General features: G+C 26.6%; 1 protein-coding gene across 2 annotated transcripts; it reads left to right on the top strand.

The window, feature by feature from the left end:
- Positions 1–27,847, top strand: LOC113547778 (uncharacterized protein ZK1073.1). 2 transcript variants are annotated; one of them, XM_026948268.1, is made up of 9 exons: positions 1–319; positions 23,024–23,074; positions 24,539–24,602; positions 24,775–24,892; positions 25,013–25,223; positions 25,327–25,401; positions 25,468–25,583; positions 25,675–25,837; positions 26,543–27,847. In XM_026948268.1, the coding sequence occupies exons 1-9, from the start codon at positions 251–253 to the stop codon at positions 26,768–26,770; spliced, it is 1,095 nt and encodes a 364-aa protein (XP_026804069.1). In that variant the 5' UTR covers positions 1–250; the 3' UTR covers positions 26,771–27,847. The 2 variants fall into 2 exon arrangements, with proteins under 2 accessions (XP_026804069.1, XP_026804070.1); XM_026948269.1 differs by lacking the exon at positions 1–319 and adding an exon at positions 17,850–18,093.

The raw sequence follows: 27,847 nt of genomic DNA on the forward strand, positions 1-27,847 counted from the left end.
GCACGCCCCTCGCTAAACTATTTTCGTATTATCATAAGTACGGTGTTAGTAAATGTAATTAATTTTTTCACCAATATTTAAATTTACACGCATAAGTTTATACGTATAGTTTGTAATATTTGTATACGCACTATATCGATATACATAAACACATTTGTTTGGTTTGTGTGTTTATACAGCGTATTTACATTAAAATTAAATTAATTCTAAATATTTTTCGTCAAAAACGGTTTCCAATTAGTTTTTTTGGATGTCTTTTGACGATCGCCGGCTGTCCGAGGCCAGAAGGGGCAGCATTAGTTCCTACATCAACAAAAAGGTATGACATTTTTACTATTATTATTTATTTTGTATAGATATTATATTAATGCTATAAAGAGTTTTTTTTTCTTTTGATCAATAAGAAATTTTTTTCAATAATTTTTTTTGCTACGCACAAAAATGTTTGAATAAATTTAACAATAAATTAATATGCAATAATAAAATGAAATACGAATACAATTTAATATATTTTTATATCTATAGGTACCTAACCTTGTGTAAAAAAAGAAAACTGCATTGAAATTATTTTTAATGGCACTATATGAAGTAAAGTATAATATAAGTATACTTAAGAAACTACCTTCAAGTTTCTAGAAAAACATTGTAAATGCCCCAAAAAGCAATTAAAACTGAAATATAACCAATATAATATAAATGTCACTGAAGTTATATTTTAGACAATATTCAGTTGAAAATTAGTGTTTTATGACATTGAATCTATCGTTCGTAGGATTTGGTCCGATTATGTTTACAGTTTATAGTTTACGCCACGTCGACCTTGTTTGGTCCATTAATCTTGTGGCTAATATTTTCGCCCATTAAAATAGTATTGTAGCACATTTATATTTCGGCGTGAACGTATAAAAACATAATCTTCCACCATGAAAATGAGTATTTTTAAAATAACGAAAACATAATATTGTTGTTTAGAATATTATCAAATAAAATGAAATATACAAATTAAAAAAATTAAAAAACATTTCTGTAGGTTCAATTTTTTTTTCTAAGGATATATTATAATTTATTTAGTTATAATATTAATTTTTTTTTTATTAGTAAAATATTTACAAAAACTTTGGTGAATGATTGTGGAAAATAATTTCAATTTTAAAATGGCATATTATACTACGTTAACAGTGTAAGAAATGCAAAGAATGTTATTCACTAGTTATTTTCAAGCAGGAATATATTAATACGTATTTGATAATTGATATAGTTTATTACTACTATATTGTTTTCAGAATATTTTATACTTAATAACGTAAGTGTAGGTGTATACAAAATTAATAGTTATACTATATCAGTTAATAGTTTCTTATTATAATACAAGTAAACTTATATAGAGCGCCTAGGGCTCTGCACTACTCCCATCGAAATTCCATAATGTAAAATACATTCTATTTCTGTTCAACATATTTTTGGAATTGTTTAAATAATCAATAGCGAATTGTTCAATAAACATTCTACAAAATAAATTCTGATTTTTGCTAACATTAAAAAGTTAATAGGTAAATTTAAATCCCAAAGATTTGAATTTTTCAATAATTACTTATGTATTTAATAATACACAAAAGAAATTCTTAAAAAAATTTAACATAGTCATCATAATTTTGTACATTTTTAACATTCGTGATTTTTTGATACAATTTGTATTTTAAATTGTTTTAATTTACATTTTTTTTACAATCATATATGTTAATGTTAACAAAATAATTTAACATCTTAAACGTTTTAATAAACAAATTTATATTTTTATGAAGGTTTAACATTTTAATTACAGTGAATTTATAGATGTTATATTTTTAGTTTTTAGATTTATTTTTTATAGAATTTATATTTTTGGGTATTAAAACATGACATTTTAATACAAGATTAATTTTTAACTAAATGCCTACATTAAAAATTTAAAAAACTTAAATATCTAACTTTGCAATTTTAATCTTTTGATGATTTAAGCATTTTAAGTTTTATTTTAAATTCAATATAATTGAAAATTGTTGTAATAAACTAGTGATTTGTTTGTGGAAATAATTAAATAATAAAAAAATTAATTATTTAGTTTAAAAAATTTAAAAAAAAAATAAAAATAGTTATAGTAGTATTAATTGTTCTATGATTTAAAATAATACGTAATACGTCACTATTTTGTGCCAAGGTAAGCGAAACTCCAATAAATGTGTATTGTATCCATAATTTATATTTTGTTTTAATACCTTTAAAATGTTGTATAGTTATATATAGGTACATCAACTGAAAATCAAAGTATAGCATGTACGGCAATACGGCATTGTGTCCTATATTTTATGAAACAAATTTTAACTCTTTGAAACATTATATTAGAACATGCTACGAAAACTGTCCGATTTGTGCTTTATGATATTAATTATTTATGATGAAATTCATTATTTTTATCACCACTCTCTTTATCATTATTATTTATTTTCTTTCTATAGCAAGATTTTGGATACGCGCCTGCTATGTACTGATATTTATATTTTTGCATTAATATTAAAAAGTGAACTACAGATGAATGAGATATTAATACTATAATTAATATATATTATATATAGATATATATATTAACATATGTCTATATTTATATGTGAGCTTTTAAGATAGATCAATGGACTCTGAAGAATACATTTCATTAACTACTATTTTGGAATTTTCATGTTTAGTATTTATAATTGATTTTCTTTACTTTTTTTAAAGTGTTCTTATTTAAAATATATCTTTTAGCAATAAGCACAACAATTTAATTTATATAATAATAGCAGGTAATCTTATAAATTAAATAAGAGGAATAAGAAAAAACATTATATGATGTGAAATAAATTAATGATTCAAATGTATTCATTATTACACTAAGTTATTTTAAAACTAGTAGTTTTATACCAACCTATTCAATAAAGATATGGGATAATATAATCATTAGTGGACTGATGATTTTTGTGAAATCCTCTAAAAATATTTATAATGACTGAACTGAGTCCTATGGGAGGTGAACTGTTGAGGTGTTTACATACGTTTTGAATAGTGGATTGGTGTCAATAAAAAATTTTGATTTGGCTTTTGTTCAACTGAAATATAGTATACTATATACTATTATACTAAACATCTATTGTTATATGAGAAATTGTATCGCTTTATTAGATATATTAAATGCAATGTATTCACTTAATCGTTTAGAATACGAATATATTTTAAATTAAAATGTATATAGTTCAATATATATTTATTAAATAAATATTATTTATTCTAATTATTATTTTAAATTAATTATAGATATATATTATAATTTGTTCTAATTTTTATCTTATATTACTGTATTTTTATTTATTTGTATTTGCCGTTAAATCAAGTACCTATATGACATAAAATATTTAACTATAGCATGAATCCTAATATTTTAAATATAAATTTAAATGTATACAACTATATGAGTAGTATACTAGTACCTCAACAGTATATAGAACATGGTTAAGACTTAACTATGAGTATACTGTTTAAAAGACATAAATTAGATTTTATAAGTGCTCGTAAAAAAAACTTAGGTACACGTTTAAAACATAAATTGATTAATCCTTTATTTAAATGTCAAGTGTTAATTTTCAAGCCATCAAACCTACAAAATCTATTAAAAGAATTCTAATAATATTATCATGGAGCTAAAAACGTTTATCATAATTAAAACTTTGAAAGTTTATAATACTAAAAAATCCACTAATATTATTTTTTTTAAACTGACTTCTATGTAAAATTATGAATCTAGTATTGAAATTTTAAACTTACCAATTCATTCTTTTAAATTCTATAAAATAATAATGAAAAAAAAATGCTCTAATTATACATTTAGGCTCCATTGTCCAAAATAAAATAAAAATATATTGTACTGCCTTTAAAATACTTAAAGAATAAAGATTAGTATTTAATGTGTATGAGAATATAAAATTAATATTCTTTGAATAATTATGTATACTTACTATGTAAATTTTGTTTAAAATATTTTACCTACATTTTCTTGTTTATTCAAATATTTACGAAATATTCTTGAAAACTATTAGAAATAGTTTCAAAATGGCAATTTTCCGAATTTCCATAATGCTTGTTTCATAATTTAGGAACTTAAGAGTACACTTGTTTATAAACACTTTATCGTTTAATGATATAATTAAAAGATAGAAAAGATAATTAGTTTAAACAACATTTATCAAGTATAAAAAAAAAAAATTTAACAAAGATTATATGATTAATTTTTACTATTTTTACACATAAACAATATTTTAATTTGATAACTTAGCAAACAATTGTAATTTATATTTTCTCTAATAAATAATCTTTAAATAAAATTTTTGAGAATGATAAGACATTTAATTATTATAAATAATAACGACAATTGCTAACGATATAATTAATGATAGTTTTAAAATTGATGTATTTGAACATTTTGTATGATTTTTAAACACACGTATTTATTTATCATACGATGAAAAAATACACAGAGATATATTATAATCTAATTTAATTATTATCATATACGTAATACAAAAACTCTTAATAAATCCTATAAAACATTGCAAGCAATAACTACCTACGGTTTTAATAATATTATGAATAATATTTACGACCAACTATAATACTATATAAATTTTTTTTGATCGGTCAAAAATCTTTTAAATGTAATACAAGGTTTCACATACATTTAATGATATCATATAAACTCCTCAAAAATTCTAAATCTCAACAATTTGCAAATTGATTTTTAATGTTCTTAAAACTAAATTAATTAAATTTGTGCATCATGGTTTTTCGTTCACAGTGATTAATGTTGTAATAAATATATATAATTTAGATAAAATACAGTTTTTAGAATAACATATTTATGTGAAGTGAGAACAGGCCCAATTATTGTAATATATATTAATAATTAAAAAATTTAAACGTCTTAGTGAATCCGGAATGAAAGGTTTTATAATAGATAAAACTTTATTATAACCATTATTCATTGTTCATTACTATGAATAATGAATATTAAGAAATAAAATATATAGTTACAATGTAGGTATGTTATCAATTTAATCTCGGTAAATTAATTAATTTTTTTTTTAGATTCTGAATGGAACGATGAATGTATTGATTTTATAATGATGTGTTTTTTTTATATGAGTTTGAGTACACGATAAATTGTCGAATGCCGATAAAACGTTTCGATTTTCAACTTTGAGGGTAGTTTAAGAAAGAAAATTCAATCTAATTTGTACTTCAGAGAGTTAAAAATAAAATACCCAGTACTTTTTTTATAATTAGGAAAAACGGGTATTTTTGTGCTAAAATATTTTTTTATTGTTTTACAGTATTTATTTAAGATGTTATTAAATTTTAACTTATACAGGGTGTAGATAGGTGCCTAAAGTATTTGTATGACGTTAATGATTAATTATTTGTATATAAGTTAATATAAACATTTAAAAAAAAATAATTACTGTGCAAGCACTATTACACTAATTATACTATTGACAATAGTATTAATACAATTAAAATATTTAAAAAGTAGCTTTATATCAAGTAAAAATCATTTTATTTTAATTTATTACTGAAGCAAGTACAAAAAATATAAATATCAATACTGTTGTAAACAAAATATAATGGTTTTAATTAAACATTGCAGGTTTGAAACGAATAATAAATAAGGACAAGATGTATTATGTATATTTATATTCTAACTATAGATAAAAATGATTATATTTATATTTTATAACATCACTAATTCCAGAATTTTTCATTTAAAAAACTTAACAACTGGCAGTTGTAACAAAATACATATTTAACACTTTTAATTTAGGTATGCAAAAAATAATGTTCTTTAGCTTTAAAATATTGAAATGGTTATTTATGATATAAATAATTATTTAAATAAAATAGTTATAAACCTTTGGAAAGAGATAATAATTTATACACCTAATTAGAAAAAAATGTTCAATCATCTGCATATTATACTATTGAAATTCAGTACCGACAGTACCTATATATATTTTAACGTAAATAATAATATATGTATTTAAATAAAACATTATTAACTGTTTACCCAAGAATCTTCTTGGTAATATTATAGATATATTTTAGATTCTGAGTGTAGAGACAATAATGTATTGATTTTATAATGTTATATGTTTTTTAAGCCACCTATTGTAATTAATTTACCAAATGAACATGGATTTAAGTATCACCTAAACCAATATCACCTTACTAACCTATAGGATATAGCCCTATAGGGGCTATAGGTTATTTTTACTTTCATTTTAAATTGTAATGTATTTTTTCCTTAGTTTATTAATTAAATTTCACTCATTATTAGTATCTGCAGATATACAAAGTTGTAATATTTTTTACCAGCCAGGTTATAATACTATAAGTTTAGTTGTTTTTCAAATTCTAATTATATAATTAAAAATGTAAATGTTTATTACTGTTGATGATATTCATTGCATTTTTGTTCTTCAAATAACCTTAAACCACTTTCTTGAAAGTGGTTAGTATAATAATAGAACCGCTATGATTCAGACGTTTCTTAGCGTCTACTATCCAACACATTATGTAGGTAGTCCGATATTATTTATCGTTAGTAAATAATAAATAGTACTTATAAATTACAATTAACTAAATTTATATTTACTATAGAAAAACTGAAAAAGTTATAAAAATTATGTTATACGACCAAATATATAAGAGTATGTAGGTAACACACATTTATAGTGAGAAACCAGTTTTATTGAATAATGAAAAAAAAATTATTATTATATTAATACGAATCCCTATGACATAAAGTATGTTTTAACCAACAACTTTTTTTATTTTGGGAAATATTTTTAAATTTTATTTGCTATACACATTTAAAAAATATTGAAAACCTACTTTTGGTTTTCAAAACATGATTATAATTTTAAATTTTTGATATAGAGTACTTAAAGGGATAATATTCCTGAAAACTTTTACGCATTAAATGCGTAATGTTTATACTTAAGGACTTTTAGTAAATACATATTTATCTAAAGAAGTCGCAGAGCTATGTGAGTTATACATGATATGTTTCTTAACACTTAGCAACTAATATTTAAAATTTTATTTTTCCCATTTTATCTTTTGTCAGTACTGTATATTATAAATGTACACTTTAGTATATTATTAAACAAATTAAAAACATATTTTGCAAATTTTTTAATTATGCCATTCGAATATACTAGCATTGTGTGTAAAAAATAAACTTTCATTGTCCGTCATAGTTTGTCAAAATATTACCGTGTGCACCAATTTTCATTACATGCTTTGGTGTGTACAATGTAGATAACGAAGAAAGTTAATTAACTTTTTCAAAATATAATTTTTTTTAATTTCAAATATTGGTTTATTTCAAAGCATACTTTAGTGTATTATTGCATATAAGTATAATAGGACTTAAAGGTGTAAACCTAAGCATTTATTTCTACTTCTTCAATAAAAACTTGTTATTGATACATTTTAGTCTAATATGGTTATATATTATATTATAATAATAATATACCTAATACACGTTATAAATATTATTTTTACCTATAGTTTTAATTACCATCAATATTGTAATGTTGAACTATATTTACAGTATTTTACTTATTTTACGTATGTTACGACAAATATATAACACAGTGAACGGACTTAATGTGATCACATTGCTTTTGATATCATTTTGATCCGATTAACCGGTTTATTCCATAAAACATTTTTCTTTATTGATGAGTTTATATTTTTGTATTTACGTATAATAATATTTTTGCAATTATTGTATTATCAATTCTTTTATGATTATTCCGTTCAACTATATATTATATTTATCGTATACGGCAAATATCCAGTAATAGTTTTTTTAGAACCAATAATCTTGAAATTATCTGTATCAACAAATATATATATGGATATTAAAAACATGAAGTTTGTATTCGTATGTTTTTCGAATTATGAATTATTTTAGTGAAACGTGTAATACATGTCACTGAATTGAAATATTTTGTTACTTTTATAATTGTTACGTGTCCATCACGCTGATAAGCAAACAAATTTTAATTTAAGTATTTCAGGGACGCTTGCATTTATTTAAAAAAAGTAAGCAATTAGTTAATTAATTACACACAATACAAAAAAAACCAAAAGTTAGAACTAGATAAACCCTAGTTGAAAAGACAAAATTTCTTTCTATAAATAGTTAAAAAGCCTTGTGTATACTCTTTTTTCCATTAGATAACATGGTACATTAAAATGGTGTCCCACAATACATTTGACGACTTGACAATGGTTTAGTCCACAATATTTGTATAGAAATCACGGCTTGTGTTGTTATAGACTGATATTGATGAGCAATGCAACTATATGGCTATACGTAACTAAATATACACATTCAAATGTATTTTTAAATACATTTAATAGACGTGGGTACTAGCTCTACTAGCTACGATGTATTTTAAATTCATACGAAGACGAATACAGGCTCTTATCCTTGACGTGGAGTACCTCTATATATTATTATTTTTGGAGTATCAGGGTACTATGGTTTTATGACAGCTAAGGTATTGACACGGACGATATTTTAATATTTGTTTTATAGTCCTTGAATACCCGATCATTTATACGCTACTTATTCAAATTATTATATTTACTATATATAATTAGCCACTCTAGGTATAACATACTTTATGTAGGTCAAACTATGATATGATATACTTCATCACACCAAAAACGACGTCCAATATTTTATACTATCTTCAATCGAGCCTACAAAATTTTTAAAAACATCCACATTTAAGTTTCTTGTTAAATAGGAACCATAAAAAACTTGTTGTAAATCTCTAAATGAGTCTAAAGGAGTATATTATTATAATTTATAAACTAAAAATCCGTTAATAGTAATCTCATGACTTGCAGTTTAATTTTGTTACCATTTTTTTATAGGTTATCTATTATTATAATGTAGAATAAAATGTAAGTTTTTAGTTTTTAAATTATCAAGTTTCTACCAAATACATAGTGATATTTTGTGTTGACCTATGTATGCGTATAAAAGAAGAAAATTTGTAATTATAATGCACTATCAGGAATTATTTTAATCTGAGCCAATACCCAAAACAAATATTTACCAAAAAACACTACCAATTGAAACGCACCATCTTTAGATGAATATCAAATTTATACACCAGGGTTTCGGATTTTATTATACACATTTTTTTTAATTTAATAAAAATATTATATAGATATGATTACAATAATTCAATAAAAATAAATGTATTTCTTCTCAGTTTCCACTCCAGCCACTTGATACCACTCTTAGTCAAAACAAAATAAAATATTTATATACAATTATCTATATGTATTGTGTATATACTATATACATAATACAATATAATATTAATCTTAATATGTTGGTTAATTTGTTACATTTATAGAAACCTAAATACCTAACCCAGTGGCACATGCAACAACTACCTTTTGCGATATCGTGACTTCGCATAAATCGATCAAACAATATGGCCCGTGGTAGACCACGCACGCTCTTAATATCGATATATACCACATCTTTATACACAATAATATATACACTTATACACTTAACAACGCGTAAAATGTCTATCTTTAATTTTCATGAATAGACAGACGAAGAGATATCTTCTATAAACAAATTACTGTCTGTCGATAAAGTGACTATATAAATAACGAATGGCAGACCAAATATTGTCTTATCCTTACTGTTTCTTTCTTTCCACAATTATACATATATATGACTACACTATAATTTAAGGCGAAAACGTGACACTATGATATAAAAATATTGCTATTATATACTTAGGTATCTACTAATTAGTAGGTACAAACGCGTAAATAATTGTGTATGTGCGTGTTATTGTTGTAGTGTGGAGCGTGTTGTGTAGAGTAATTACTACAATTAATAATTTTGTGACGCGCAATCGAAACAGCTCTACAGTGCAAAAGGTAAAGTAAATAACAACAATTACAAGCTACTCAAGTATTATATAATTAGGAATTGTATGCCTGACCAAAACTACGGTCCCGGTACAAATTAAAATTAAAAACATAATACACGGAGTTAAGATTTATTGGTTCAAAATTCACATTACAATTTATCACTATGCTATAATTCATTTTTTAAGAAAAGTTTGGCAACGACAAAAGTTACTGATCGCGTGGGTACGTCAGAGTTAAGTTGTTTCACATTTTTCATATGCAAAATAAAAAAATAAGTCTATAATCAATGCAAAGGTTCCAAAACCAATCTGCACTTTATTCCCGAAATGACAATATGTATTTTTATTTTTTTACACTGTTTATTTTGTTTATGTGGTGTACTATGAAAAAAAGTGTCGTGGGACAAAAACGCACATCCTTATTGAATCCAACAAATTATACTTCTGGATTTAAATCTCTATGATCTCAACGCTTCCGACGTCGTCTGCTAAACTGATTTCGACTATTTCTTCGTATCTGATTTTTGTTCATCCGTCCGCCTATCGTCTGAAAAGGAAAAAAATGTAGTAAAACCACGTCGCAAGGCGCGTAAAGAATGAAAAGGGGTGAGTGGCAGATGTTATACAGAGTGATTCACCAAACACGCATACTCCCCAATTTTATCCTTTAATCAGACATTTAATTAAAGTTCTCATTTTTGGAATTTTTAAGTACACATTCTTAAAATACTTGCATTTTTTTATAGCATTTAAGGGAGGATAATCATTTTTTTTTTTTTACTAACAAAGACTCAATTCAATTTACTTAAAAGCGTAAAAAAAAGTCATCTGACTGATAATTTGAAACTTAAAAGGATCACATTGAAATAATAATAATAACTACTTGTAAAGTCGTGTCGATATAACAGAATAATTCTTGAATACCATTAAAAACATCTTCGTATATTTTAAAGTTTGGTCTTTATATACGCATGTTTTACGTGAAACGAGGACGATGAAGCTTGGAAAATCAAAAGGCGATAACATTTAAGAACGACACAATCAATATTTTGATATTGAACGATATAATTACGATTAAATCACGGTAAAACGTGGAAATCGAAAAGAATATCAGCAGCCGTCCTAGTCCGCCAATAAGTCACGGCTGGACTCGAAGAGTTTTCCGCCACAGCTCGTTTTCACCAGTTTTACTGCCAACCGGGACACGAGCACCTGGCGAATCGCGCTGTATATATAGTATCAAAACGTGGCCAGCAGCGGTGAATAGGAAACGCTCGCGAGTGGCAAGAATGAAGAGGGGTCGAGCGGCGGCGGCGGTAGCAATAATGCGTCGTTGGTAAATAAGCGCGAGGGCCGCCCGCCGACGACGACGACGACGACGATGTAATTGGGTCAACGACAACGGCCGCCGGCGCTCAGCGTTTGTTGTTGTTGTCTGCGGCGGCAAGCGCGTCGACCCCCGGGCTTTTTGCAACGGTTTGGCCGCCACCGCCGATTCAGTGTTGCCGACCGTCGTGCGCACGTGCTCTCCTCTCGTCGTTTCGGCGGCGCACGTGCCGTTTATTTCGGCCACTGCCGCTGCCGCCGCCACCGGCACCACAGATGTACACATATTATTAATATTATAATAATAATATCGTATTGCGTGCACAGTGTGGATGACAAAGGGGGATGTGCAGGAAGTGGGGAAGCTACTCGGCTTCGCGCTTTTTTAGTCATTGTAAGAGTAATATTTGTATCTATTCTAATTGGTATCTATGAATAAGATAGAGTGTGATTAGTGAACTATTAAACCGGGAAGAATGTCATTATTATAGAATTAAGGACCCTATAGTTCCGATTCCTCGACCGAATCTGACCCGAGGGCCTCGCTTTTATTAATTTCACAGGTTTCGCAAATCGTAGCACCGACACTGATCGTGTTATATCGGCAATGGCACTTTGAAACTGTTTGACGATCAACCGTTTGGTTGCCTTCGGTATACAGAGGGATTCACCAAGCTGATCATTCACATTCTTACTAATTCTTAAGGAGTGTCCTTTGACGATACAAACTTCTGTTTTTGTTTCAAATCATAATCCCCTCTTTTAGTGTAAATTATGTAGTGAGTGGTTTTTTAAAAATGTTGATGTAAGTATCATAATTCTATTATCACCTCATTACACAAAGTTAAATAACTCAAAAACTACTTGTTTGGATTTTGATTTTGATACGTCAACATTTTCAGAAAAATAATTATACACCAAACAATTTACTGTTTATAAAAGGGAGATTGTCATTTGAAATACAATAGTTATGCACGTAGTACACAAACATGTCAAGAATTCGAAAATATAGTCGAGTATTTGAAATTCCAAAAATCAGTTTTTAAATAACTGCGTTATTGAAGACGAAAACGGGAGTGAGCATACTTGGCGCCCATATTGTTATATTATATGTTTCGTGGTTCGTGGCGTGCACTGTATATAATGTATATCGCGCACGGTGGCTGCGGTTGGTGGTGCGTGGTGGGTGGCGGTGTCAGAAGGCGCGACGGACGGACGTGTCGGTCGTCACGTAGACCGCTCCGTATTATCGGCTGAAATAGCGTAAACTTGATACGCGCGGATGCGGCGACGGTGTACACATCCCGCGGGAGATCGCGGGACGCGGTCGTTATAATAGTTATTATATATAATATTATAATTCGTATAAAATACTCCTAAAATACTGTTGCTCCGATGTTATTACATTTATAATAAGACTCCAGGCCACTCGCCCGTTCGTGCGCCGGTCACATGTCCCGGACGTCTGTTGTTTACAGTTTACTACACGCGAGCTTAAATTAACGCGGAACATTTTAACACCGTAGTCGTACGGACGACGGCGGCGGATTTACAGCGAATCCCACTGCAACGTGCTACCTTGCGGGCGAGTCCATTCCATACAGACCATAATAATATAATTTCATGACCTTTTAGGTCCCGAAGGGTGGGTGAATGCGGGTGACTTCTCCTCAAAAAATCTCAGCCCGAGTAATGGTTTTTAAAAAAAAATAATATTAATGATTGTTAATTTTAAACGTGATCCCGTGATCGGTCGTCACGCGTTATCGCCACGTGAACAAATACTATATAACCTGCATATTCTTGATTTTATTTTTTTTATTTTACTTCGATTAACCGTTTACATATTTTGAACAGTAATTTTATATGTTTGAAAAGTTCTACTCAATGCACAGCGATTTCCAACTTATGCGGCGTGAAATTCTTCAGGTGTTCCACGCAGTATTTATTTTAGATTATGTGTTAAATATTATATTTAATTATATAATTTTTCATTAACTTGAACATTTTAATTTTTATTATTTATGTTTATTGATATTGTTCAGATAAACATTACCTTAAAATACATCAGTCATAAAGTTATATAATATATATGTTTTATATGTGTTTTAATGTGTATGCCTCGAACATCTATTAAACAAAATACCATGTGCCGTCTAGTAAAAAAGTTAAGAAATCTCTGGAGTCTAGAGACAAAATACCACCAATAGACTAAATACGTTAGTCTATGTATTAAACGTTTAGATATACGGCCAAGAACGTACGTAAACATACCTTTTTTGTTTCTCAAGCGACACACAAATCAAATCGAAATCATGAAACAACAATAACCACTTACCGAGGTGTAGTAAAAACAACACGCACCGTAATCGACGGCTACTATATCATACTAACAGTTCATGTCCGCGCCCTTAACCCAATAAATTGCAATACAACAACGACACATATCACTATAGAAGTATAAACTATATAAATGCATAATAATATTCTGTACATAACTGAACCTGAGGTAAGTACAGAACACGCAGTAGACCGCTGCGCGTGTGAGCGATGAACGCTCCGCAAACATTCATTTGTTCCGGCCGCAGTAGTGATGCGACAGGAAATGAAAACAACAAATTAAAAATTATATTACGCAACGGCACACCGTATTATTAATATTATCGTTATAATTATTTGTACGCTGACGGAGAAACCGAAAGACCGAACCAATGTGTGTGGGTGGCATTGCAATTATCCTGCCGCATAAATGATATAATATTATTATTTATTTGTTATTGACATTTTTGTTCGCGGGTTTATTCAACATTTCAATTATATACCTAATATAACATGTACCCATTGCAATTCGTCAATATCCGACGGCGGTACCTGACGCACATTCAATCCACGCTGACATCAATTTATTTATTCATCATAAATTTCCCAAGAATGTGTAGTGTATTATGTATATATTAAACAATTTACGATCCACGTTTGACGGCTGGCATGCAAACTAATTCACACATTGTTTTGTATATACTCTGCTATTGTCCGTCATCGCCACCCAGTCCAGCTATAAAACCGTATTATACCGTAGTCGAGATCTTTTTTATGAGCAGAATAAACTGTAAATGGTATTTTATTAAATTTAAAGCGTCTTAGCTACAAGCTATAACCAAACACAATTGTGTAAATATTTTTTATATAATACAGTTAAAAAGCACAGCACACAGTACCTACATTAGAAATATCACCGTGGAAGCAGTTTCTGAGTTTTATTGCGACTATAGACGGAAACCTACTTGGTTTAAGGGTAAATCGATAATATGATATGATTGTTAGTCGGAATTCAGATAATATTCTTAGAATTTCATCTGAACTCATATTACTTAATAGTTGTAACCAACAGTGTAGTAAAAGAAAGAAACATGTTGTGATCTTTTGTCTATAAATAAAATAATTAAAAACAATATTTATTTCTGGGATCTATGGTAAACTGCCAAATTAATTATTCACAGTTTATATTCTTTACTTTAAAATGTTCTAAATAAGATTCGTTTTGCATTGATTGAGGCAAAGTTTTATTTAGTATTTTCATTTTCTAGTCAATGATTGTTTTTATTATTAAAGAATCGACGTTAAGGTCAATTTTAAATTATAACAGGTACTAAAACTACACTATATAATATTTACAAAACAATTCTTTAGACGATTTTTTTAATGATTTTCTATTGAATTCTTTTTATATTTTTTTAACTACGTGGTATTATGTACAAATGACACACTACGTAATTGATAATTTTGTAAGTTTTAATAATTTCATAATGACCAGAATTACCATGGGCATTTAGTACTTGTTATATTTAAATACTAAAGATAAATTGATGAAATTTAATGAATATTATGAGGTATACATTTTACAATTTACTAATTTATCAAAGGACATAGATATATAAAGTGTTTTGAGTAAAGCTATTATATAGTTTTACTCGAATATTTAATTCATCGATGGTATTTTTGTAGGTACCTACTTCAGTAATTTCAGTTATATATATATATTATTATTATAGTATCTCTAAATACTTAATATTGTATATTATAAACTATAATATTCTACATATTGTACATACTATTAATAACATATTGCATACAGTGTATACTCAGTTATAGCACAATCAAATTATAATAACTTAAAACTTTTCAAACAATAATCGTTAATGAAATTAATTAATATTTACAGAAAAATAACAATGTTCATATATTAATAAAACTAATTTTTATAACTAACTTTCCATAGTAGCCACTAGCCACCATTTCCAATATTAAATATTTTATTCGCAAATTTCATTAAAAATATAATTTTATATGTTTAATATTGCATACTACGTATCTAATAATTGTGATCTATCTTAATTACTCTTTTAATATTTGAATATTAGTTAATATGTTATTAAACTTGTAAAACCATTAATTTTCTGAAAAAATTAAAAAATGTTATAAAAATTTAAATATTAAATGTTTTTGTCATATACTCATAACACTTAAGTCATATTTATTGACTGTAATATGTTATGAAATAAAATAAACTAATATTTAACTCAATATATTTCAACTATCCATTATACCGAGCTTTACACGAATTTACATAATACACATTTACATTTATAGATAGGGGTGTTCATTTTTAGAATGACATATATTTATCCAGTAATCGTGTGCAAATAATATATTAAATTTAATTCAATCGCATATACAGGTGCAATAAAAATGATTGTTCGAGTATAAAAAAAAGCTGTTGTTCGACTATTGCACTTAAACATACAATTACATTAAAAATGTCTATAATTCATGGCCGTGCGTATCTATATATATATATATTATAATATATGTAGGTTTATTTGATTGGCAAATTCACGCTCCGTAATGGCAAAGTATCTCCAAGGAAACGGATAATTGTATACTTATTGTCATAAGAAATTTGCAACGCACAGAATTATAATGGCTCTATATATTATATTATATTTTGTATATAATTTATATGTTGACGTTAATGGGTCACGTATGAAAGTCGAATACTTTTTTTTTTACTTCTCATTATATTTTATATTTTACATAACCTGTGGCCATTTACATGGTATCGAATTGCCGTTATTGCTACTATTATTATATTCAGAACAGCTGACATATATCATTTTAAACTTCAAAGATCTTTATAGTGCATTGAGTATCGATAGGTATCAGTTTCTTAATGGAAAATAGCACGTATTACAGTATATAATGTACTTAGATAAAATGAATATACATACACATACACAGAGGCGTATTTACAAATATTAAATAAATAAAAATGATATTAAAATTCTTAAATAGCAAATGCTCGGCTAAGATTTTCCACCCCTTGTCTTAGTTATTTATATACAATTATTTAGTTAAAAAAAAATTGTATAGAATCTTGAAAATAAAAATAAACATACAATAAGAAAACCTTTAAAAGATGTAGTATAAAACTAATAAATAATAATAATTAATTTTAATTTAAAAAATATATACATAAAATCTTGTGAAATGGATTAAAATGTTCCATGGGAAAGTCTAAAACCCTCCCCGTACATAAATACAACTCAATGGCACAAATACAAGTACATATTATTAAAATAATATATTGTATATACTCGTAATGATATATATACACCAGGTCCTAATGTTATTTACTTCGTGATCTACCACGCAACGACTAAAATAATATACCCACGTTGATAATTATTTTAATCGCACATTGAAATAAACCCATATATTCCTATAGATATAAATTATGAGTTTTGTGAAACAAAACAGCTACTTTTATAGACTATATAGATACTTAAGTAATTAAGTACAATGTACTCAGTATATATTACGTATTACGCGATGTAGGCGCGTAGCCAGGATTTTTTTTTTAAAGTGCTGTTTTAATTTTATATTTAAATATATTATACATAATACGAGGGGACTTTAGACAATCTATTGTAGTCCTCAATTTTCCTCATTAATAATATCAAGTATGAAATAGAACCCATAATATAATAACATATTTTGTAGAAATACGAATCATATAGTTGTATGATTCAATTTACATATTATATTTTTGCATAAATACGGCCTTATTGAGGGAAGGTGTTTTAGCACCTAAAACACCCCTCTCCTGCGGGTACGCCACTGACGCGACGTTTTGTAAACTATACGTACGTTGTATGCCACACACGTTAAGTTTCGTACAATAACAACATAATATAGTATATAATAACATAATATCGTACGACGTTTGTTGAATTCCGGCGGCGCCCCGCGGGTCGGGTTCGTATGTTATACGGGGTGGCCGACTCGTCCTACGACACCCCCGCGCCAGCCCCCGAAAACTCGCGTATTACATAAAACAGTCGACGGTGTGTTGGCAATACTGTACGCCACGTTCGAATTGTCGTGTATCTCCGTCCGTGCTCGCGTACACCACCTACCCCTTCAGCAGCATTAACACAGTAACGCACCCGTCATCCGAACGTCTGCCGTCGCCGTCGCTACTACTACCGCCGCCGTCATCGGGAAAAAAAAATATCAAAACAAAACGACCGGAAAACCCAACGATCGTGCCGAGCCATTTCGCCGTGGGCACCGTTTGCGTAAAATACGTAAACACGGATTTTTACCGACTTGGCAATCGCTCACGCAATACTAACGTCGACTTAACATGAGCGACTCACAAGTAAGTGATGATACGTCATAGCCTATGGTAATAATATTGCAATTAGTGGTGGGATGTGTACGAGTATGATATACCCGTTCGACGACCGTTGTCGATTGCCATTGTTATTATTGTTGTTATTGTTGTTTTCTATGACATTACTACGATGCCCGCGCCGTTTTTCTGCAGGTGTTTGTACCGCGCAGCATATGGACGAATATTATACAGAGTCCTCCTCTATCCGGACGACCCCCGCCACCCTTACCGCAACAAAGTGCCCTTTATCTCGGCAACGACACTATAAAACATTGTATCGTGTTTCGTATTAACAATTAAAACGCTCTTATTAAAAATGTATGTTTATCCGGTGCAGCTATTTCCCTATTCCCTGTATAGCTATAATATTCGTCGCGTGACAGGTATAGGTACATTTATTATTATGGAACATTATCAGAAAAACGGTCGCCAGAAATTATTTATTCAACATAAATTATTACTACGATGATCGTGCGAACAGTATGACGTCTACAATCAACGAGATATTATACGTTTCTGCGTGATATGCTTCGACAACGGTTTCTTTTTTACGATAATAAAAGTTAATGAAAGGAAAAAAATAATAATAATAATAAAGTAGCCGAACGTGTTGATGAATGGTATTACTCTCGGGATGATATGGTGAGTGTGCGGAAGGGATCGGCGTGGAACCTAGTGTAGGCGTATCTAGAGGGAGGTGGTAGTGTTTGGGCGGGCGGTCCCCGGGGGTCGTTATTGCTAAGGCGCACATTCGGGGTATTGATTATTTGTCCAGAAGAATGCGATGGCGGGAAACGCGCACACGTATACAATATATATATGTATGTATGTGTGTGTGTTTGTATACGTTTATAAATATTTTCCGTCTTCCAGATGGTATACGTATATTATGTTATACTATATTATATATATTATGTTGTACGTATGATAATAATTATTATTCTATATAACACGTTTCTGTTGTGTTGTTGTATGAATGGTATACCTATCAATTGTAATATTGTGCGAAATTTCATCATAATATATAATTATAAAAATATAATAAATTAACCACGTAAACATATGTATAATATTAGTTAGTAGTTACTATACATTTGACATTGTCACGAGACCTGCTCCGTTACAGAGACAAAACTCTGTTGAACGGCGCAAACTATAGGCAATTTAGGGGCATCGTTGTTAACAATACATACTTAGCGTATACACGCACCTACATTGTTATAAAATATAATTTATAAATTATTATAATATAATATAATATTTTATTTAATAATTCATAATATTATAAATTATCATATTATAAATTTTTTAAACATTTAGCGAGCCAAAAATTATCATTTTCAACAATTTTTAAAAATATTCAAGATTTATTGTGATTATTAAAATATTGTCGTTTTTAATACATTAACTATGACTTAATATCTCAACTTTAAATTCTGCCTATTTTCCTATAATATTCCTGACTATTTTATAACATATTAAATATCGGGATGTATTAATAAGCTCTTATGATTAATGTAGGTTGTAGGAGCCCCAAAATCCAATTATAATATTTATAACAAAATATGTTATACATTGTATTTTTTATTCAACTTTATAATTTCACATTATGTAAACTTTAATTTAAAATACGCTCTTTTGTGTTTAATACAATATTTATAACTATTATTTTTAGAATGATGTAATAATAGTAAATTTCATTTTAGTTTATTTTAAAATGTGTACTCGTATAAATTATTATTTTTTTTTTCTATATTGAGTAAAGTAATAAGACTATTACAGTAATCTTTATTTTGGTTTAGCGAAGTGTTAGAAAAATATTAATTTTCTAGTAGTTAAAAAAACTGCATCATCTACAGACTACAATACAGATATTTTGATCATATTTCATTGTAATTCAAAATTTGTTATTAAATAAGATACTTAATATTTTGAAAAAAATGTTCGTATATATTTTTGAATTTTTTAGACTAAATAAAATATTTAATAAATTTTATCAAATCGTAGCAATTTTTTTTACTAATCAATATTTAATTTTCAAACAGAAAGTATCATCTATCATGCTAATATTGTTTCAAAAATAATAATAGTTTATACCTTCAAATCATTTTCTAAAATCATTTATAGTTTGAATGAAATGTATTTTACATATCACAATTATTGATATAAAATATTTTTTATACTTCTTCTATTTACCTTCCCTCTAGCTTTAGGTACATTAAAATATAAATAAGTATCTAATATCTTCCATAAAGGTACCTTATAAATTCTATTTAAAACTAGAATATTTTAGTTTTACATCCCATACTTTTACTTATTTTGTGGTTATTTTATTTGTAAATACAAGGAGTACTCAAAATTTGCATACATGTTGATTGAATATTAAAAGATAACATTTAAAACTTTTACAAAATTTTTTTTCAAATTTTCAAAGAATTGAATTGACCTTCCGTCTAATAGTTATTAAATTTAGCCTTACCATAATAAGAATTGTATTTATATAGTTAAATAAATTTTATGATACATAATTTTCAAAATCATTTCAATAATTTTTATGCTTCCCATACAATTTCGAAAATTTGAAATTTGTAATTCGAAAAAGGTATAAAAATCACAGTTTATTATTATGATATAATTTAATATATTATATTAACTACATACGTCTATAAAAATGTGTGGGTTTTGATATTAATATATTATAAAATATTAATCGAGTTAACTATTATACTTTATGATATTCCAATTACTTTATAACATTTTAACCACGGTCATTCAGCGTTTAAATTAAAAGAAAAAAATGTTAAAAAAATTAAAACTGTATTACTTATACAAAATAACATTTAAAATTTTTTTAACCGCTTTAAAATGTTTAAGAATAATACAATACAATACTATGCTGGCTAGTAATGGAAATAAAGTAAAGCGATATAAATGCCTAAAAATCGATCCAATTTTTTTTAATATTAATTAAAACAAATGAAATTGAAAACACTATAGGTTTAGTAATCATCACATTATTTTATAATATGTTCACATGAATATCGATACAACCATACAGATCAATAAAAAACCTAAAACCTTTTCTATAAATAATATAACGTAACGTAAAGGTAAAAAGGATATCGTCATAGTTTAAGGATAGTTAAGGATATAATATGGTACATAGTTTCATTTCAGTAATTCAGTTATCAATGTGTTGATTTTCGTGTCGTGTCGCTATAACGCTATGATGTGTTATTTATTACACCGTGTAGGGTATTTCGCTTTTCATATATTATTATTACTTTTAACTTCTTTAAACAAAATGAATATACAAATAATAATTAATAAAAAAAGGCGATAAATGTGTAATCATCGAAACAGTATTTTTTTTGATCCAATAATATATTTATAGCATTTATTTTTCGTCGGTGTTAGGAATTATTATAAATAGTAAATACCAAGGAACACAATATTAATATTATTACAACTCTTTTTAATTAATTAAAATGATTTTTTTTATAAATAATAATGAACTCACTTGTAAATATATATTTTTTAAAATTTGAATTTTTTTTTTAAATATCAGTCATAATAAAATGATTATTCAACTTAATATCTACAGCATTTAATTTAAATTATTTTTACTAAAAATGTAAAAACTTTTTACTTTTGAAAAATTTCACAATTTGTGTGCTGTATCTGACCTACAATTTTATCAATTTTATTATGTTTCAAACAATAAGAAGTAATTATCATTAATTTTTCTAAAGTATGATATATTAATACCGTAAGCTACATAACATAAACATTTTTTTTTTTATTATTAATTATATTGAATTGAATTAAGTAATATAATATAATTCAATTATATCAGGTTATATTTTTAGACTTATTAATTACATATTAATATTATAATATATTAATTATTAATGTAATATATAAATCAAAAACTTAGAAAGTCCCTATACATTATTTTAGATACATGCCATCAGGATGAAGTTTTTATCAAGAACAAAAAAAAACCTAGATAGTATTATATTATGCAATTATTGCATATTTTTTCTTACTTGTTTGTATCGTTAATTTAAGTTAATTGAAATATGTACGATACAGTTGTAGCATACAGATGTATGCTACAGTTTTCATTAGTTAAATAAATATCATACATATTGATGAAAATTTCTAAAGATACCTATAAATAATAATATTATTCTATACTGAATATATAAGTATAATAAAAAGAACTATAGTGAATTAATTGAAATAATGTGCATTACTAAGTTAATCAGTATTAATACCTTATATTATAATGACTTATTCACTTATAAATCATTAATGCAGCATTATTTCAGTATATTTAAATTGTATACTGTTATTGACATAACTAAATAAATATAAAAAAGATTAGGCATGTAAAACGTTAATTATGTAAAATAAAATGTAGATATAGATTTGAATTCAGATATGCAATTACAATCAAATACCTTAAATAAATACTTATACAATCTAAGTATGCTCTAGGTTTTTTAAAGGAATCTTTACTATGATAAAATATGAAACATAATAATAATATTTACTTATAAGTATTGCAAATAATGTCATTTACTAATGTATATATTATTGTATATTATGTAAAGTTAGTTTTTCATAATTCTTTTATTCGAGTATATTAATAACTAATAAATAATATGTACTTTTATATGAGTAGTGACTTATTTTATTTAATTATTTTTAATTTTTATTGTTTTCAAACATAAAGAATATTTTTAAAATTTAATTAATGTTTTATAGTGACTGTAACATTTAATATTAATAAATATAGCATAGAAAGATTAAACTTCCTTTATATAAACATTCTATTTTATTTTCACAAAATATTTTTTAATACTGAAAAATATTCATATTAATTAACATATTGTTTTATCTCTTTAAGAAATTCCTCGTCAAGACAGAGAGAAGTGGAAATGTCTACGTTCACGTCCAGGTAATGATCAATAATTTTAATATAATAATAATTTATATTTTCTGTTTTAATTTAAACAGACACCTATCATAAAATAGTAGACAATTCTTTTTAATTAAGCTAATTGATCTTTTTTTTTAACTAATAAGCTAAAATAAATAAATTTATAAAACACTTAGAAATATTATTTTTAATAAGCTTATACATTTATATTAAATTAATTTTAACAATCAACTTACACATATTTTTTAGAAAAAAATTCAAAAAATATAATAGTTTGCTTGTATAAAATAATAACTTAGATTCAGTGATTAGTAAAATTACTAAAATTACTAAAATTATCTGAAAACGAAATAGAAAAATTTTGTATACTAAACGTTTTCATAATTTAAAAGTTGAAGTATCTATTCATTGTTCTCGTATTCAAATGTTTTGTTTTATATATGTTGAAAGAGATAATGACGAGTAGAAATAAAATATATTATGATAACCCTCTTCAATATAATTTTTAAGTCACGCGATGTCAATCGCAATATATATTCGTTGAATTAAATATTATAAGAATATAATATGTTTATATTATTCAAATATATAATATTACCATTTAACATAAATACATTTAAATTCTATAAAATAAATTATTTACATCAATATAATATATTGAAAAAAAATTATTAAAAATATAAAAATAAATACAATTTAATATATTATTTAAAATATTAATAATAATGATACATACCTACATTTTAATAAATAAGTTAGAAATGTTGTATCTATAGATAACATTATCAACAAATAAATATTACTAGTATTGTTAACCTATAGTACACATACCTAACTATTTTATTTTACTGTATTAGCAACTTTCTTACTTTAAATTAACTAAATATTATTTATCTTTATTCTATGATACATTAAATTTACTTAAACACTCGCTATTTCAAAAGTTGCTTTTAAATCAAAATGTGTTTTTTAAAAACCAATTGACATATGTATACAATATAAATGAAACATGCATATTTATTTTTACATAGTAATTATAAATTTAAAATACATCTAACATATTTAAATTTGAAATGTTTAAAACAATATTAAAATTCATTATTTACTTACTTTAGATAAAATGTAAATATGATGTTAGATATAAAATTAAAAATCAAAAACTGTAATAAACACTGTATAATTTTTATCGTGATAAAATAAATGGAGATATATAATGTATAATGAATAAATAATTATTCTTTTTTATTGAGCTATGTATAAACGTATAATATGTACGTGTTAAATGTATGTATTAAATATATGTATCAAACGTGGAATTTATGGAATATTTAAAAATAATGATTATCTTAATTAAATCAAACGCTATTTAAAATGTAGGTAATATACTAAGATTTGTTCTAATTTAATTTTATAAAATTAAAAAATTACCACTATTTCTAATTTGGAATATTTTTAACTAATGATAGTATTAATTTTATTTAGGGAGATCTTACCCAGCAGGACAAGAGAGCAATATTTCTCACTGTTCATGACCTGGGATGCAATCGTAAGTCTAATTCAATTTCATAACAATTATTTGACTCATTAATGCTTGGACATGCAATATGGATTTTGTATAAATAATTGAACTTTATTAATTCATATTTAATTTAAATTTTTAAGTATCAATTAATTCAATAAAATATTTATAAATGTTTATAATTAATGTTTTAATATAGACATATCGTTTGAGAATTTCGTCAATCAGCCATGCATGAGTGAAATTAAAGATCGATCAATATTTATCCATATTGACGTGCCTGGCCATGAAGATAACGCAGATACTCTACCTGACTCGTAAGTATCACGATAGAAATCTTAGTCCTATGTCAATTCATAAGTTGTAACTTGTATTTAAGATTTTTAAAAAGACATTTTTTTATACCTAGCTTTTATTCCTACTTTTTTTATTTAAAGTTTTCAGTTTCCCTCATTGCAAGTGCTAGGAGAAGATTTAGTGGCTGTTTTGGATACTTTGCACATTCGTTATGTTATTGGATTAGGAGAAGGGGCTGGTGCCAATGCAGTAGCTAGGTTTGGTTTGGCACATCCTTCACGAGTTTTGGGGTTGATACTCATAAATTGTACTGGATCAGCTACATCGGTGAAGGAAAATTTTAAATCAAAAGTGAGTGTGAACTTTAGTATAATGTATTTATATCTCAGTGATACGCAGTTTTAATATATTTAATATTTATAATTTATAAACATACTATATGATAATATTTTAGTTCGTAAACTGGAAAGGAAAATCAACTGTGAGTCAATCAGCGATGGATTATTTAATTTTCCACAAATTTGGACATGTGAGTTAATAATCAACCTATATCATTATCTTCCAATTTTTTACACAATTTTCGCTTTACTTGTAGCAACTTATGAATGAAACAAACCCGGACAAAGAATTGGTCATTAATGAGTTTGTAAAACGTCTTCAAGGCACTATAAACTCAAAAAATCTCAAACAATACGTAAACGCATTTCTCAAGTACGTATGATAAAATTGTATACAATTTGTTAATATATCAATTATCAATAAAAACAATGATTTAATTATGCTGTTTTAAAAAATATTATAGCCGTAAAGATCTTATGCTTAAAGACTACAAACAAGACATATTATTGGTAACCGGAGTTTTGGGCTCTTACGCTAATGTTGTCGAGAAGTTACATCGTGATTTGAACAAGCACAAGGCTACGTTATTAAAAATTGAAAGGGCTGGAGATGTTTTAGCAGAAGCAGTAAGATAGCTTTAAAATTAATTAATAATATTATCATTCCGAAATCTAAAAAGTAAAAATAGCGCATTTATATATTAAGAGAACGTCACACGATACCCGTTTATGTTGCCTCTGTCTTATACAAACGTACAATATATTATATAGCACATTGTTTTATGTTCTACAGTTCCAACATGGTGTAATTATCTTTAATAATAGAGTATTTTGAACTGTTATCAAACTTAAAGGTAAGAACATGATATGTGATTTATGGTATTTTAATTTTAAAGCGAGTTATGAAAATTTTTTATTTGTAATATTTTATATAATAATAAATTACTTAAAATTTTTAAAAAAAAAAAAATCCCTAGAAAAATCGCAGATTCTCGCCTTTGCGTTCTATGATAGGATTCACTCTATTATTAAAATTTATCAAATTTACTATATTATACAATTGTAGGACAGAGACCTAACACAACATATACACATATGACGTCCTCTTAATATCCATGTGCGTTTTCAGAATTTACTGTAAAAATTATCTGAAAATAAATTTCAATAAATAAAAAATTTCCAAATTAATATAGTAATAAATCGAATTCATAATAATTAACATAACTAGTTGCATAATTCATATCATAATAATATAACAGAATTTTATGATCACCAATCATTTATCCAGCACATTTAATATCATCATAATATGATTAATTTAATTTTCTGTAGCCGGCAAAAATGGCACAAAGCATCCTGTTGTTCTGCAAGGGACAAGGCCTACTTACATCAGTCACGCTGCCAGGTATCGAGAGACAGCGCACATTCTCAGGCAGTTCATCGGATGGCGAGCGTCCGAGGCGCAGTTTGTCACGCGGTATGAGTATGGAAGACTACGATCGACCAAACATTCGGCGACTATCCATATCTGTTAACGAAAACCTACCGTCTCCCAAATAAAGACTAAACGAATGAACCACCCACGCATAAACAATTGGCTAAATTGATCTACGCTGTTTGAAAACATACATTTAAAAAAAAAAAAATCTAGTCATTAACTTCTATTATTACTTCTATTTATACGTGTAATACATTAATCTTGCATGAATTGTCGTTAGTTCCTCTAGTCGCCCAAAAGAACCAAATATCCTTGTATTATATAATATATATATATGTACGTATACACATATAATATTATAATATATCTTGCCCCTCGATTCCGCCCACATATCAGTATTACAAGATTACACTTTAAAAAAAAAGGCTCTTAATTGTTCTTACTTTATGGAACGCGTTCCTACAATGACAATATAAGCGAGGGCCAAGAATAATATGTTTTATTCGTTCTTACAATATTTTTTTATTTTCGCCGAAATAATGAGGTCGGACTAGTGATGGCATTGATACATTTTGTCGACGGCTATATAGCGAAACCGTTGACAATTTTTTTTTGTGTTTTTTTTTAACAAAATGATTGTGATTTCACTTCATTTCATGCCAAAGTATTTATTAATTTTTTTTTCAATTGTTGACGAAATTTGTTTGTGCGAAACACATTTAAATCATTCAAATGTTTATTTTAGCCACGGGTGAGAAGCCATCATTTTCACATTTTTTTTTCTTTATTTTATATTAAATACATGATTTTGTTGAAACAACGTAATATAGTGGGGAACATGTTATTCGAGAGACTGAAATTCAGTTTTTGCTTGATTAATTTGATTTAATCTAGAACACTTTATAAGTAGAAGCTTTTTAAACGACGACAACGCTCAGTGGCTAAGCACTAGTTAAGTGCAAATTATACATAAAATATAAATACACAAAGATTTATACATGGATATTTTTAAATATTTATAAATACGGTTTATATAATAATGTAGATCTTTCGTTATATGTTTATTATAAATATAATTTTTTTTTTTCGTAGTTTTTAAGCTTTTTACACTGGTAGTTGTTATTGTTGCTAAGCTTTATAATAACATTATTATCATTATGAAATATGTAGGCATACATAATATACATACTATACATATA

Source organism: Rhopalosiphum maidis, chromosome 4 (assembly GCF_003676215.2).
Source record: "Rhopalosiphum maidis isolate BTI-1 chromosome 4, ASM367621v3, whole genome shotgun sequence".
In the NCBI taxonomy this organism is placed as follows: domain Eukaryota; kingdom Metazoa; phylum Arthropoda; class Insecta; order Hemiptera; family Aphididae; genus Rhopalosiphum; species Rhopalosiphum maidis.

Bases quoted from the DNA above. Each gene is read 5' to 3' on its own strand.
- LOC113547778 (XM_026948268.1), top strand. From the start codon at position 251: ATGTCTTTTGACGATCGCCGGCTGTCCGAGGCCAGAAGGGGCAGCATT. The intron at 24,603-24,774 runs GTAAGTCTAATT...GTTTTAATATAG, and splicing joins TCATGACCTGGGATGCAATC to ACATATCGTTTGAGAATTTC. The intron at 24,893-25,012 runs GTAAGTATCACG...TTTTATTTAAAG, and splicing joins GCAGATACTCTACCTGACTC to TTTTCAGTTTCCCTCATTGC.